General features: G+C 31.6%; 1 protein-coding gene across 1 annotated transcript in view; it reads right to left on the bottom strand.

Annotated features, from left to right (window-relative positions):
• Positions 1–9550: 9550 nt before the first annotated feature.
• LOC126878690 (zinc finger protein ZFP2-like) overlaps positions 9551–15044 on the bottom strand; it is a 60760-nt gene continuing 55266 nt past the window's right edge. The window contains exon 4 of the mRNA XM_050641552.1: positions 9551–11835. Within this exon, the coding sequence (XP_050497509.1) occupies positions 10490–11835 (1346 nt within the window). The 3' untranslated portion in view covers positions 9551–10489. The remainder of the gene's footprint in view (positions 11836–15044) is intronic.

The raw sequence follows: 15044 nt of genomic DNA, 5'->3' as shown, positions 1-15044 counted from the left end.
AAACTGTAGATCGTATGTGGATACATCGATAACAGACGATTTAATCTCCGTCTTCAGCGCTAATAAGACGCCTCCCCCAGTGGTTTTATCTACAACATCAAATTTTCGATCCTTTCTATACACATCGTATTGATCAGGAAACAACTCTAGACTGGACACATCCTTGTTCAACCAGGTCTCACTTAAAGCAATAATGTCATATTCACCCTCACTTACACTAGTATAAAACTCTGAAACTTTAGAGTTAAGACCACGTACATTTTGGTAATAACATATAAGTTCACATCCTACAACACTGTCGGGCTCTATTGGTTTAAAGGCACTACCTTGGGTATACCATTCATATACTTGATTTTGAAAGATCCATTTCCACTCGCATTCATGTTGTTTAGTTCAACCTTTACATTGTTGTAATAATTAATTTGATTTCTAGTTCGATCAAATGACATTGACACATTTTTGTAGTTCCCATTTCTTAGAAATCTAGCTTGCCGTATTAAAGCAAATACATCATTTTCATCATCCAATATGACCTTAATTGGTCGAATTCGCCCTTGGTTAACTTGCCCAAGTCTGAAGAGCGTAATGTTGGCAGTATTCACATTAGGACTTACGCTTGAGATTATTTTTTGAACTTCAGACTTATCGCTATTCTTACGATGATCCTCAGATAGTTGTTGATCCTGTTCCGGCACACCAAAGAAAATAACATTTCGTTTTCTTTTATTTCGTTCGTTGATTTCTTGTATTATTTCTTCCATTTCTAGTGGGTTCGAAGAAGATTTCAAAATCTGGTTATCATTTTTTAGGGCTTGTATTTCAGCCTGAAGTGAGAGAATTAATGATTTTAAGTCCTTAATCTGATTACCAATTTGTCTACAATTTATGCAAGACCAGTCACATCCCTTCTCTTCATCATTAATCAGTTCAAGCTCATTTGCACTAATGTTAACACAAGTATGTCTAAATACTTTAGTACACACAGAGCATTTTAACATTAAATTTGGTTTGTATGATTTGCTGCAGCAAGAACATATTAAATTTGACGGCATATTTCCGAAAATACAGCTAACGATACGCTTATGTTCCTCCAAATACTTTAAAAAGAACAAGAAAAAAAAACAGACTGGAATGTGTTACCTTACTTTATGAATTCTTGTAATTAGCAAGCAATTAAAAATTCTAATATACCTGTTCCAAAACACTAATTGCAAATCACTGTTTAGACTTTAGACTAGTAAAAAGAAATCACAACAAATATCAAATATTAATACGTTGATTCGGTTATTAAAGAGATTCGATGTTGCTTCGATCGTGTCTCAACTACTACTAGATGGCATGAGAGCAGAACTGGTCAAATGTCCATGAGACCTTCGGCAAGTTAAAATCTCCAAGTAAGAGCATTGGGCATTGGTACTTCTCAGAGAGGCTGTCAATATTGTCACTGAAAAGTTGGTATTTTTCTGGAGATGATCTTGGTGGGATATATACATATCCTATAATGGTTTTATTGGAACCAGAGCCGATTTGAACAAATAATTGCTCCAGGCTGGGGCTTGACTCCACCAATTGAGCAGGGATATTCTTAGCGACAGCTATCAACACACCACCACCTCTTGAAGCATCACTGGTAGTTTCATTACGATCCCTTCTATATATATATTATGTTCAAACAGCCCAAGCTCAACATCAGAGATTTCTTCTGTAAGCCATGTCTCACTTAGCACAATTACTGAGTTACATTGGTAGAGATAACATTACTACGAAGAACATTCAGTTTGGTCCTAAGTCCTCGAACATTTTGGTAAAAAATATCCATATTCTGGTGAATTCTGGAATAACTTGATAAGGAAGGCCCATTAGTTAGTTAGGCCTATATTAACACGTTTGCGGACATAACGTCTATAGACGTCCAATTTCAATTGGTGTAATGTGACACGACGTCGATAGACGACATTTTTAAAATAACGAATCGTGACGAAAAATCGGTGTCATTACATCTACACATGCATATTAAATGTGCCACGATGTCCATGGTCATCGTCCACATGTTTACGTAATGTAAAGATATTAAAAGTCACTTTTTATTAACTATAAGCGCTAAAAGAAATACAGCAGTTTCCCTATTCTACTTTGCAAAATACATATTATATAGTGTCACAACACTTGCTTATACATTTGACGCACTGTCCGTCAACGTGTTAACAGTATTTTATTAATTCATAACTAATGACATTGATAATATTAGGTTTGTTCTAGCATCAGTCTCAAACGGTTTAAAACCATCAGCGAATAGTGGACCAGCGCGAGTAGAGGGGATAGCACTGGTGACTGGTGTATTATGTTCTCTCACTGACCAACTATGTTTGCTGACGGTTTCTGATTAGTTTGACTGTTTGCTAGAACAAACCTATTATATTAATCTAGAAACATATAAAACACTAATAACTAAGGTAGGCATTAGTCGCCTTAGATCTTAAATACTAAATATATAACATTTTATTAATAGCTGAATGATACATTTGCTGCTTACAATCTTCGTGCAGATTTAATACAACAATAAAAAGACAATAATTATCTTTTAATTTCGAGAGTATCATACAAAAATATAAAAAAATTACCCAGATGCACTGTCGGATTTTTATTATTTGCAAAGAAAGGGTCGTCTTCCATAGAAAATTTCATTTTCCATTGTTTCATCAAAAAGAAAAACGAAACAAGAAAAATATAACTTTCAATGCAAACAAATGATTCGATTTTCTTTATCCAATCGACGCTTCTAAGACGCAGTTATTACAGAGAAAGCGCTATTCAATGCCTTTAATACTGAATAAAGAAACACTCATATGTATATGTCACACACTATGGGTGGAATGCATAAAACGTAGTATCTGCTAATGCTTCAAGTATGTACTACATTTTTGAAGTTTTTACTACACTTACAAAGCATTTACTTTCCTCGGTAGCATACGCCACTATTTACCAGATACATAGACGAATGTACTACGCTTTAGAAGTATTTGCTAGTTTCGTAGTATTTGCTTCAGTTTAAGTGAAGTTGGTGGATGGACGACTTCGGCGTAGGTGTTTTTTTGTTAACAATATGGCAGCATTTATGAATGTGCGTCTTAGAAAAATCTACAAACTAGGAAGAATATACTTCATTTTTGGGGTTATTCTTTTTATTTATTCATTTTGCTTTAATTTGAAGTAATATCAACTAGTTAAGAAGTGAGTAAAAAATATATTATACGATTTTATTACATTCTTAATAAAAATAAAAACATTTTATACACAATTCTGGCGCGTCTTCAGGAATGCCACATAAATCTTCTTCCACTTCTGCACCAACTTCACTACGTTTTTCACAATAAGAAATAATTTGACGTAAACTTTAAGCATGGATTAGATTGCCAATCAGACCCAAAATGCAATTCAAGAAGCCTTTTGACATCAGACAATTTTTTCTTGTTTATTAAGGTAGCCTTAGCCATTTTTGAAGGATTAATGTTTAGTTTAAAACATTTTCTTTCCCTTTCATATTGGATTTGAAATTACCAATGGAGTGGTAATCAAACTCTTCTGCTCGGATGAGAATCATGTGCTGGGGTTTTGCATCTCGCTTGAATTCGAACTTTTTTGAAGGCTGAAATTTAAAGTGTCATTGTGACATGTGTTAAAGTGAATAGGTTTAAAATGATCTACTGCCTCTTGCTTCCAATCAAAATAATTATGTCAATAACAAGTCGTCTTATTGTAGCATACTTTTCAATGGACCGTGATAGTCGTGACGTCAAATCAATGTTGGCTACTCTGGAATAATTGCCAAACAAAACAAAAGTTCACACGTGGTGTTTGTTTTCTTTTTTATAATTGGAATATATTGCTTGTAGGATGTTTAATTTTTACAAAATGGTAATGTGTTGGGTAACCGTGATTGTAATCAATGCTCATAGTATATTTTCCACCATATTTCCAAATAGGACTGGTTAAGAACCTGAAGAAACGCAGTAAGTACTATTGTAGTGTGTAAATTCTTGATTTTGTGTAGGGACATTTATAAAATTAAAAGCAATATGATTGATATGACTAACAAGGATTGTGTCTTTAGAAAAAATGTGCAGATGCTTTTTAAAACAAAATAAAATTAAAAATGATTACACAAATCACGTGTATAATCCATTGACAGAAGTCAAACATTTATTGATTTTTGATTTGTTTGGAAAAATATTTGACGTTTTGACGTCACACTATCACGGTCCATTAACGCCCTCTGGAGGATATTGCAGTAACCGAGCTAAGGGGCCATTGTTTATTTTCTTTCACGTTGACGGTTGAAGGCATGCATCCGGCATATTGTTTAGGTTGGGAGAATTTGTTTGTTTATGGTTTAATCACGTTTAATTGTTGCTGTATATTACTCGTTTATTGTTATTTATTTTGTTTATTGTTACGTTATTTGTTGTTTCGCGTTAAAGGTTAATTGTGTTTTGTGTACAAAATATAATTAAATTTAAAAGAAAAACACAGATAAACGAACAAAACTAAAACACAAAACTAAACATACAACCAAATACAACATACAATATGTAAACAATGGGACGCGGCGCCGGTAGTTTCTCCACTGTCATCAATACGACTAACTTCACACTTCACAATGGCCCCTTAGCTCGGTTCAATTTGATACCACATTGGCGCTGCGATCTTAATCTGAATCGCCAATAGCCATCTGAAGTCTCAATAATCTCTTTTTTTTAATTCTTTTTCGCAAAGACCAAATAAACGGTCTGGCCTCGTACTGGAAATATCAATTCTATCTCTTCAACATTCTTAGGAGCGAATAGCCTCCATCTGTGTAGCATAGCAATCATAGTTTTCAGTGCAACTTCAGTCCATACGTAGCTAAAGCAATTATTTGGAGACATTTTCCACATAGAACTACCATAGCCACTTTTACTTTACAAGCCATGAAGAGAAAAATTGATGACGTCGGTAGTCTGACTTTTGGACTACCGCTTTCGAAACTGCGATTTTAAAGTACAAATTCTGGTAAAATTTATAGTATTTTTGAGTCGAACAAGAAAATATTATTAATTAGAAGTTTGTACAAAATAATATTAAAAGTAATTCCTTGTAAGTAACGTTTATTATACAAAAAAAAACCAATAACAAGAATATAAACGGGATTCATTTTTTTCGAATCCTAAGAAAACTAATAAGTATTTTTCAAAAATTTAAACGCAGAGTGAAAGATTACGTTAGGACCGAGGGCCCAAAGTCCCTGAAAACTTCTATGTTTATTTTAATAAGTTACAGGGGTGAAAAACTAAGAAAATTTAGTGTGATTTTTAGTTTCAAGTATGTCATTAAAAAAAACGTTTTATTCATTCTAAGGGACTTTCGGCCCTCGGTAATAAAGTAATCTTTTATTCTGCGTTTAAATTTTTCAAAAATACTTATTGGTTTTCTCAAAATTCGAAAAAAATGATTACATTTAAAATACAGGCGTCAAAATTTTGCATTTTGTTCCTTTCCCCTTAAAGTTTGTCGCACTTATGTAGAAACACCCTGAATTGATAAAGAACAAATCTAGTTGTTAAACATAAGCGAATTAATAAAAAAAACAGAATGTTAAGAAAACCGGAGTCTATAGTTGGGTTTTAATTTCATTATTTTATAAATGCCCGGTACACCATAAAAATTTAACTGGTTAGCAACAATATTATTACAGCGGTATTGTTAAAGAATTAGGCTATAACATATTAAAAAAATCACTTAAATCTGCCAACAGGTTTAGGAAATATAAGACATTAAAAATGACAAAATTTTTAAGTGGACGGATTTCTATATGCACGCAAGTTTATATAAAAATATATTATATTGAACTAAAATCATCTTAGTAACATACCCTTTAATGTGCTTTATAATTTGGAGCACGAAATATTGTAAAATAATTCAGTTTCTCTGTAAATACAGTGAAAATTATTTAAAAACAAATGAGAACTGTCAGAATTAATCGGTCTACCAATAGATGTTGCCAAGTTTCAACTTCATGGCTTGTTAAGTAAAGGTGGCTATGAAACTACCAACAACAATAGAAACATTGAAGAGGTAAAGTTGACGTCGATAGTAAGAGTTTCCTTTTCTTCTACTTTTAGTAATAAAAAAATTAGCTCTTTTTTTTGAAGTTATACTTCTTTAGGCGCGTTGGGAGTAAATTTATATGTGCGCGAATTCATCAAAAGTCTTGGTCATAGGCGCAGCTCAAACGTTAAACGTGCTCTGATTGGGTAATTACAATGACCTGTCAATATGTCGGTTATGGGTAAACAAATGTTGTGTATATTAGTTTTTATTGTAATAAAAAATTACATAGGTAGGAACCTACCTACTTATTTGGAAAATATAAAATAAACCTACCTAGTATGTAATGCTTTGATTTACATAATTTGATTACCAACAAACTTTCTACCAATATTCATCTAATATTGTTTTCTTACTCTATGTTTTGTTATATTTTAATATTTCAATTCCACAAAAATCAAACTAATTTGGTTAAATTCAAAACTGTCAAAAGTTTAAAACGTTCAGTTGGTCTATCTTTCAACATGATGCATATGTCTCCGTAGCCAAAATCTAAAGGCCCGTTTTCACGCTACGTTTTGTGGGTCATACGTATGTTTAAGCGAATTTAATTTTTTCGATTCGACAGTACGTTTTGCTGTTTTCACGCTACGTCTTATTGTACGTTTTGTGTGATAGGACAAATCCTGTACATTTTTCGATTCGACAAAACGTTTGCTGTTTACACTACACATTTTATTGTATAGGATTTGTCCTATCACACAAAACGTACAATAAGACGTAGCGTGAAAACGAGCCTTTAAGATGCTTTAATTTCAAAACTAACCGCGCCAATGTATGCGGGTTGAATCCCCTATACAAACTTTTTTTTTTTTAAACATTTTATGATTGTAAGTATAGTATCATACAATTTTTTTTTCAGAAAATACGTATTTAGTTAAAAATTTTCCAAAATTATTGTTCAGAAATAATTTTTGTGGCATTTTTCAATGTATTTGTGTGTGTTTTATTCTTTTATTTTTGGTATTGTTTTAATAAATTTTTTTGAAAAGTAGTAAGTATTAAAATTAGTTTAATATTTAAATAAAATATAAATAAACTGTTTAAAGTATATTAATTTCGTTGAAATCATAATAATAGAAGTATAACTTCTTACGTGCGTACAAAGTACACACACATTCTTTATTTTGTGAACAGCTTGGGTAGCTCTTAAAGATGCGGTTTGCCGCGGATCGGTTGTTTGCTTTAGTTTTTCTGGAAGTTCCAGGCATGTGGAGCATACATCGACCCTATAGGTGAACCAAAGCCCAAATTAAACTTATGCACAAAAATCTGGCGAAAGTAAAAATTTTTCACTTTCAAGTTCTCGTCGGTTTGAGCGTTGTACATATTTGCAAACTTTTCTATATTCAAATCAAAAAAGGTAACTTCGACGAGTATTGCTACCGAAAATATTGTGAATCTTAACATTTTATTAAAGAGCTGATGTATTTTATAATATCTTGTTGTCTCTCATTGAATTTGTTAGAAATGCGGTCACCACCCCTTCTTTCCTGAGCAACACTTTGATTGTTCCAATCAAAAAATTATTAATATTAACCGCAAAACATCTCTCAGCACGTGGTCAGAAAAAATTTACAAAGAAATCGACTGTATTCTCTATATTAAGGGGTGAAGGGGTATGGTTTGAAATATTAAATTTTTATTATTTCAAATAAGTGCGTACTTTCAAGAATACTCTCTGAAAATTTCAAAATAATCGGAGTAAAATTACCAGAGATACAGCGTGTTGAATAACCCTAGCTTCGACTCGCTTTGCCGCGACTTCGCGCCAGCACGCTTGAGCGTAGTGAGAAACGTTAAACAACTGTTCGCCTTCTCTTTTGTAGATTCATCCTCGATTCAAAAAACATATTCCAATGTGCATCACTTTACGATTTGGCAGACAAATAAGAAGATAAAGATGCAGTTGTCAAAACTTTAAACTCATTTTTCTCAAAACTGCTTTTTCAAATGCGGTGGACATTGTAACTGAAAAACTACTCGGTTGATCTACCTGATATTTTGCACAGTTTTTCTATAGACATTTCATGAGGTAACAACGTCGAGATACTTTTCTTTTTTTGCTTATTTTTTGTTCAACAATAATAAATCTGTTGATTTTCACAAAATTTTTACCAAAAATTTCATTTTTTTGATTTCTGAGTGATACTAAAAATTCAAAAATCATTAAAAATAAAAAACCTCGACGTTGTGACCTCGCGAAACTCATAAGCTAAGTAAATCTTTTTGAATTTTTTGTTTCGTATGATTTAGTAACGAGTTCTGATGTCCACCGCAAAATCCATTTTTTTTGTGAGCTGCATGTCAAAATTTGTCACTAATGGCTTATTTTTCAATATTTTTTGGACTGAATTTTTTTCTAAGTATTCTTTGAATTGTACTTAATATGATTATTTAATTTAAAAATAAAATAATTGTACCAGAGCTTCGAAAAAAATTCACAAAAATGTGCTTGATATTTTGATTTCAAACCATACCCCGCCTTAAAATAGAATTCTAACTGCTGGCTGATTCGATTTGACGGTAAATAAAGTGTTCTATCTATAGAATGGACTCTGAGGAACTAGAGTAAAGCTCAATATCTCATTTTCGGCAAAAATTGGATTTAACGCATTTTGCTTCTAAACATCTTGTTTGTAAAACTTTTCTCACGAGTCTCCAGTGTGCATTCTGGAGTGTTCTTTTAATCTCGCTGAACGAGTAAATGGCTTAAAACAAATTTCACACTTGTAAGGCTTTTCTCCAATGTGTGTTTTAAAGTGTTTTTTTCTTTAATTTGACTGCATACATAAATTGCTTAAAACAAATTTCACACTTAAAGGGCATTTCTCCAGTGTGCATTCTTAAGTGTTCTTTTAATCTGACTGCATCAATAAATTGCTCAAAACAAATTTCACACTTGCAAGGTTTTTCTCCAGTGTGTGTTCTTAAGGGTATTTTTAATTTCTTCACTAAATTGCAGGATTGGCAAATACCAAGGTTTTTTCCAAAAAATCAAAGATACGTATAATAAGTCTAAATAGTAAATTAGTCTAAATCTTTTATGTTATTTACCTTTAACCGTTGCCTGTATTGTCTGTTTAAAAAAAGTCGCTATGACGGGCACCTTAGCGTGAAGCGTGTATCCATGTTATTCCTTGTTGTACAATCTTCAATAGTGTTTCCAATGGGAAGGTTAGGAAATCGAGTGAATGTGCGTAATGGAAATTGACCGGCATAAACTATATATTTTACTGTATGTAAAATATATTATTAAAAAATATAATTTTTTTACTCATTAACCAATTGTCTGGCTAAATAGGTCTCAAACCTAAGGCCAAAAAACAAAAAAAGTCTAAATACTTTAAAAATGAATATGTTATTTTATAAAATAATATCTAATAATAAACAATGAAAAAAATGATTAAGACAACTTTTATTTTTATTTACACACACAAAAAATTAATACAACAAAAAAAAAACATCTTAAACGTAATAATATTCAAAATAACTAAGTTCGAAAGTAAAACAATAGAATTTATTTATCTTAATTTTCTTCATTTGCGACAGCTGTATTAAAAACACCAGTTTGGAGGATCAATAAATAACCACGTTTTTTCTTAAAAAGACCAGTTGGTTTAACCCAAGGTTTAAAGCATGTTGGTTTAAACCTGCCAACCCTGCTAAATTGCTTAAAACAAAGGACACCGTACACATCTTGTGGAAAATATAATGTCACTCAAATGAAATAAAATGTACATGAATAGATTGGTCTTGAAATTACGCTAATTTCATATAATTGCGCCAACTCTGTATTTTGAATAATAAGAGCGTAAATTGATAAAAATAAATCTAAAATCAAATGGGAATGTATGTGTGTCAAAGAGAGAAAAAAGATTTTGTAAATCGCTTACTCCATAAATCTTTCTAAGGGATTAAGGCAGACTTACTCTTATCCTATTATTATTGATAATAAAGCAAGTATAATTTGGTCAGTTGTACAGCCTCTAATCGGCTTAAGCTAATGGTGGGTAGGCTGTTTTCAATAGACGTTAGCCTAATATTATTTACGAATGACAGTTTTATGAACTTAAATGCGATTTCGATAAACTTTAATTACAATTAACGCCATAATTAAGCAAAATTCAGAGTTGGCGCAATGGTATAAAATAATAGTTGAAATTTTGAGACCAATTTATTCATGTAAATTTTATTTCTTTTGAGTGACATTATATTTTCCATAAGATGTGTGCGGTGTCCTTTCACACTTTTACGCCTTATCTGCCTTGTCTGTTCGTGTCTTTTCAAATTTCCTGCTTCACTAAATTACTTAAAAACAAATTTTACATTTGTAAAGATTTTCTCACGTATCTTCAGTGTGCATTCTGGAGTGTTCTTTTAATCTCCCTGCACGAGTAAATTGCTTAAAACAAATTTCACACTTATAAGGCTTTTCTCCAGTGTGTGTTCTTAAGTGTACTTTGAAATTGCCAGCATCACTAAATTGCTTTAAACACGTTTCACACTTGTAAGGCGTTTCTCCAGTGTGAATTCTTACGTGACTTTTTAAACTGCTTGCTTGGCTAAATTGCTTAAAACAAATTTCACACTTGTATGGCTTTTCTCCAGTGTGTGTTCTTAAGTGTTTTTTTAATTTGCTTGCTTCACCGAAGTGCTTAAAACAAATGTCACACTTATAAGGCTTTTCTCCAGTGTGCATTCTGAAGTGTTCTGTTAATCTGCTTGCATGAGTAAATTGCTTAAAACAAATTTCACATCTGTAAGGCTTTTCTCCAGAGTGCATTCGTAAGTGTATTTTCAAACTGCCTCCATGACTAAATTGCTTAAAACAAATTTCACACTTATAAGGCTTTTCTCCAGTATGCATTCTTAAGTGCTCTTTTAATCTGATTGCATGATTAAATTGCTTAAAACAAATTTCACACTTAAAAGGCATTTCTCCAGTGTGCATTCTTAAGTGTTCTTTTAATCTGACTGATTCAATAAATTGCTCAAAACAAATTTCACACTTGTAAGGCTTTTCTCCAGTGTGTGTTCGTAAGTGTATTTTCAATTTGCATGCTTCACTAAATTGCTTAAAACAAATTTCACACTTAGGATTTTCTCCAGTGTGCCTTTTGGAGTGTTCTGTTAATCTGCCTGCACGAGTAAATTGCTTTAAACAAATTTCACACTTATAAGGCTTTTCTCCAGTGTGCATTCGTAAGTGTATTTTCAAACTGCCTGCATGACTAAATTGCTTAAAACAAATTTCACACTTGTAAGGCTTTTCTCCAGTGTGTGTTCTTAAGTGCATTTTCAAATTTCCTGATTCACTAAATTGTTTAAAACAAATTTCACACTTGTAAGGCTTTTCTCCAGTGTGTATCCTGACGTGTTCTTTTAACGTGCCTGCACGAGTGAACTGCTTCAAACAAATTTCACACTTATGAAGCTTTTCTCCAGTGTGTGTTCTTAAGTGTCTTTTGAAACTGCTTGCAACCTTAAACTGCTTAAAACAAATTTCACACTTATAAGGTTTTTTTACAGTAGGTATTTTCATAGGTTTGTTTAAAGAACTTTTATGACCAAGTTGCTTAATACAAATTTCACATTTTTTTTCTTCATCTGGTTGAATCACACATTCTTTGTTACATGTATGTAGGGATGATGTTTCGATAATTTCCAATGTGTTATCTCCAAGAGGGCCTAAAAGAGAAGAAAAAATTTATTAGAACAGAAGGGGATATTTTAAAAACATGTGTCTTTTGACACAAATTTAATTTTATGTTTTCCAAAATATCATTTCGAAAACAATACAAATGTTACAATATACAGGGTGATTGATTAGTGTGAGGAAGCTCAGTAGATCTGTTATAGTAAATATTACAAAAAAAAGTTATTGACAAAAATTGTAGGCAGCTTTAAACTTCACATTTTAAAATTAGTTACAATCTTACAGGGTGTTCCATAAGATGGTGGCAGACCAAACTTATGTTTTTTTTTAATGGAACACCCTGTATTTTATTTTAAATTTGAAATCTGCTTCACTTCCACATCACAAGAATGTAAAGTTTTATTATGTTATACCGGGTATTTAAAAAGTTATAACCAATATTACCTGAAAATCGTATCAAGTTTAACTACCTGTATAATTAAAAATGAGTATAGGAACATTGATCTATTGCAACCATAGTTTTTTAATAATTGTTAAAAATTATAAAACATATTCGTTTTTATAATATTCGTTAAATCAAATACAGGGTAAGTCAAAATGCAAGTACATTATTTTCTTGGTAATTTTAAATAGAACACCCTGTATTTTATATCGCTATCGAAAAGTACCACTATCGTACTTCAAATTTTATAAAGTAGTCCCTATACCTAAAGTTATCAGTTTTCTAGATATTTTTATTTTTCCATCAAAGTATTAATTTGGTAGATATTTTAACGTTTACCAATAGTTATTGTGAGTTGGCCATGATTGATTTGTCAGAAACTGACAGTTTGACATTATTGTTTATTAATTCAGTATTGGGGTACACCGTAAATTAGTAACAATTATTATTTAGTAATTCAGTAATTAATTAAATTTAAATTAGCAATAATGAATTTTACTACTGATGAAATGGTAGATATGATCTGGATTTTGGGGGAATGCAATAAAAATTCATTACTATCAGCTAGAATTTATCAAGAACGGTTTCCAGATAGACGGCAACCTAGACAAGATACATTTGAAAAATTGAAAGATCGATTTAACCCCACTGGTTCAGTGAATTATGAAAAACATGAACGAACAAAAACTAGTGTGACAGAGGAAAACGAAATTAGTGTGTTGATGGCAGTTACAGAAAACCCACACACAAGTATAAGGAGTATTTCCAATGAACAAGAACTTAGGTTACTACTCTGTTCAAAACATTCTATCTAAAAACAAGATGCACCCTTATCATATTCAAAAGCACTAAGAATTAAATAATGATGATTTTCAGAAACGAATAGTATTTTGTGAATGGGCCTTAGAAAAAATTAATAAGCAGAGAGATTTTTTTGATTATGTCCTATTTGGTGATGAAGCTACGTTCCATCGAAACGGTTCTGTTAATAGGCATAACTTTCACTACTATTCAACAAGTAATCCATACCACATAATAACACATAGTCAAACAAGATGGTCTCTAAATGTGTGGGGAGGTATCGTCGGTAACCATGTAGTAGGACCATATTTTTTTGAAGATAACTTAAATGGTGAGATTTATTTAGATTTTATCGTAAATCAGTTACCGATATTATTAAAAGAGGTTCCACTTAATATACGTGAACAAATGTGGTTTCTACATGACGGTGCTCCTGCGCACCACAAACCACAACGAATTAGTACGTGGTGAACTTAATGATCAGTTTGGTGAAAGATGGATCGGAAGGGATGGACCGGTAAGGTGGCCCCCAAGGTCACCAGATTTCAATAAAATGGACTCATTTTTTTGGGCTTGCGTTAAGAACGAAGTATATAAAATACCTCCAACAACAAGGTCTGATATGAAAAATAGAATCCGAATTGCATTTCAAAATATTTCTTTACAAATGCTTAGTAATGTAAGCAACTTTTTCAATGACCGCTTTCAAGTATGCATAGATGTTTTGGGAGGTCATTTTGAGCACCTTACTTAAGTAAGATAAGTTAAAATTACTGTTGTTTTCTATTTTTCTGTGTTGTTATGTTTTTTTTTTAATTTTTCGTCGGTTATTTTTTACAAATTTTATTTGAAATATATTGTTTTCTTTTCTGTGTCGTTATTTCGTTACTGAATTAATAAACAATAATGTCAAACTGTCAGTTTCTGACAAATCAATCATGGCCAACTCACACAAATTATTGGTAGACGTTAAAATATCAACCAAACTAATACTTTGATGGAAAAATAAAAATATCTAGAAAACTGATAACTTTAGGTATAGGGAATACTTCATAAAATTTGAAGTACGATATTAGTACTTTTCGATAGTGATATATGATAGTTCTATTTAAAATTACCAAGAAAATAATGTACTTGCATTTTGACTTACTCTGTATTTGATTTAACGAATATTATGAAAACGAATATGTTTTATAATTTTTAACAAGTATTAAAAAACTATGGTTGCAATAGATCAATGTTCCTATACTCCTTTTTAATTATACAGGGAGTTAAACTTGATACGATTTTCAGGTAATATTGGTTATAACTTTTTAAATACCCGGTATAACATAATAAAACTTTACATTTTTGTGATGTGGAAGTGAAGAAGATTTCAAATTTAAAATAAAATACAGGGTGTTCTATTTAAAAAAACGTAAGTTTGGTCTGCCACCATCTTATGGAACACCCTGTAAGATTGTAACTAATTTTAAAATGTGGAGTTTAAAGCTGCCTACAATTTTTATCAATAACTTTTTTTTTGTAATTTTTACTATAACAGATCTTCTGAGCTTCCTCACACTAATCAATCACCCTGTATAAATTTTTCAGGAAACGTAAAAATCTTTCCAGTAATACACTGCGCGTCATTAAAAAGATGCCACCTAGAATTTTATAAGAATTTTTTACTAATTTTAAGTTTATACTTTATACAATTGTAATTGTTGTAACTAACTCACACAATGCAGACACACTTTTAGGCACCGCCAGACAATACTGACACGTCAATTAAGGTTATAAGTAGAGAGCGGAATATATGCAACACAACATTACCAAAATATGCGCATATATATGCATTACTTTTACTACAAATATACAGGTATTTTTTCTAAATTTGTCTAAATATGCAAATGCATATTAAAAATACTCAAAAATAAAACAATATATTAAGTCGTAAGATCTTCAGAAAAGTTGCCTTCAAAAATACGTACAACTTTCCTCAAACAATCGAAGCCC

This window comes from Diabrotica virgifera, chromosome 10 (assembly GCF_917563875.1).
Source record: "Diabrotica virgifera virgifera chromosome 10, PGI_DIABVI_V3a".
Taxonomy (NCBI): Eukaryota; Metazoa; Arthropoda; class Insecta; order Coleoptera; family Chrysomelidae; genus Diabrotica; species Diabrotica virgifera.
The sequence above is the reverse complement of the archived record's forward strand: the minus strand, read 5'-3'. Positions and strand labels throughout refer to the sequence as shown.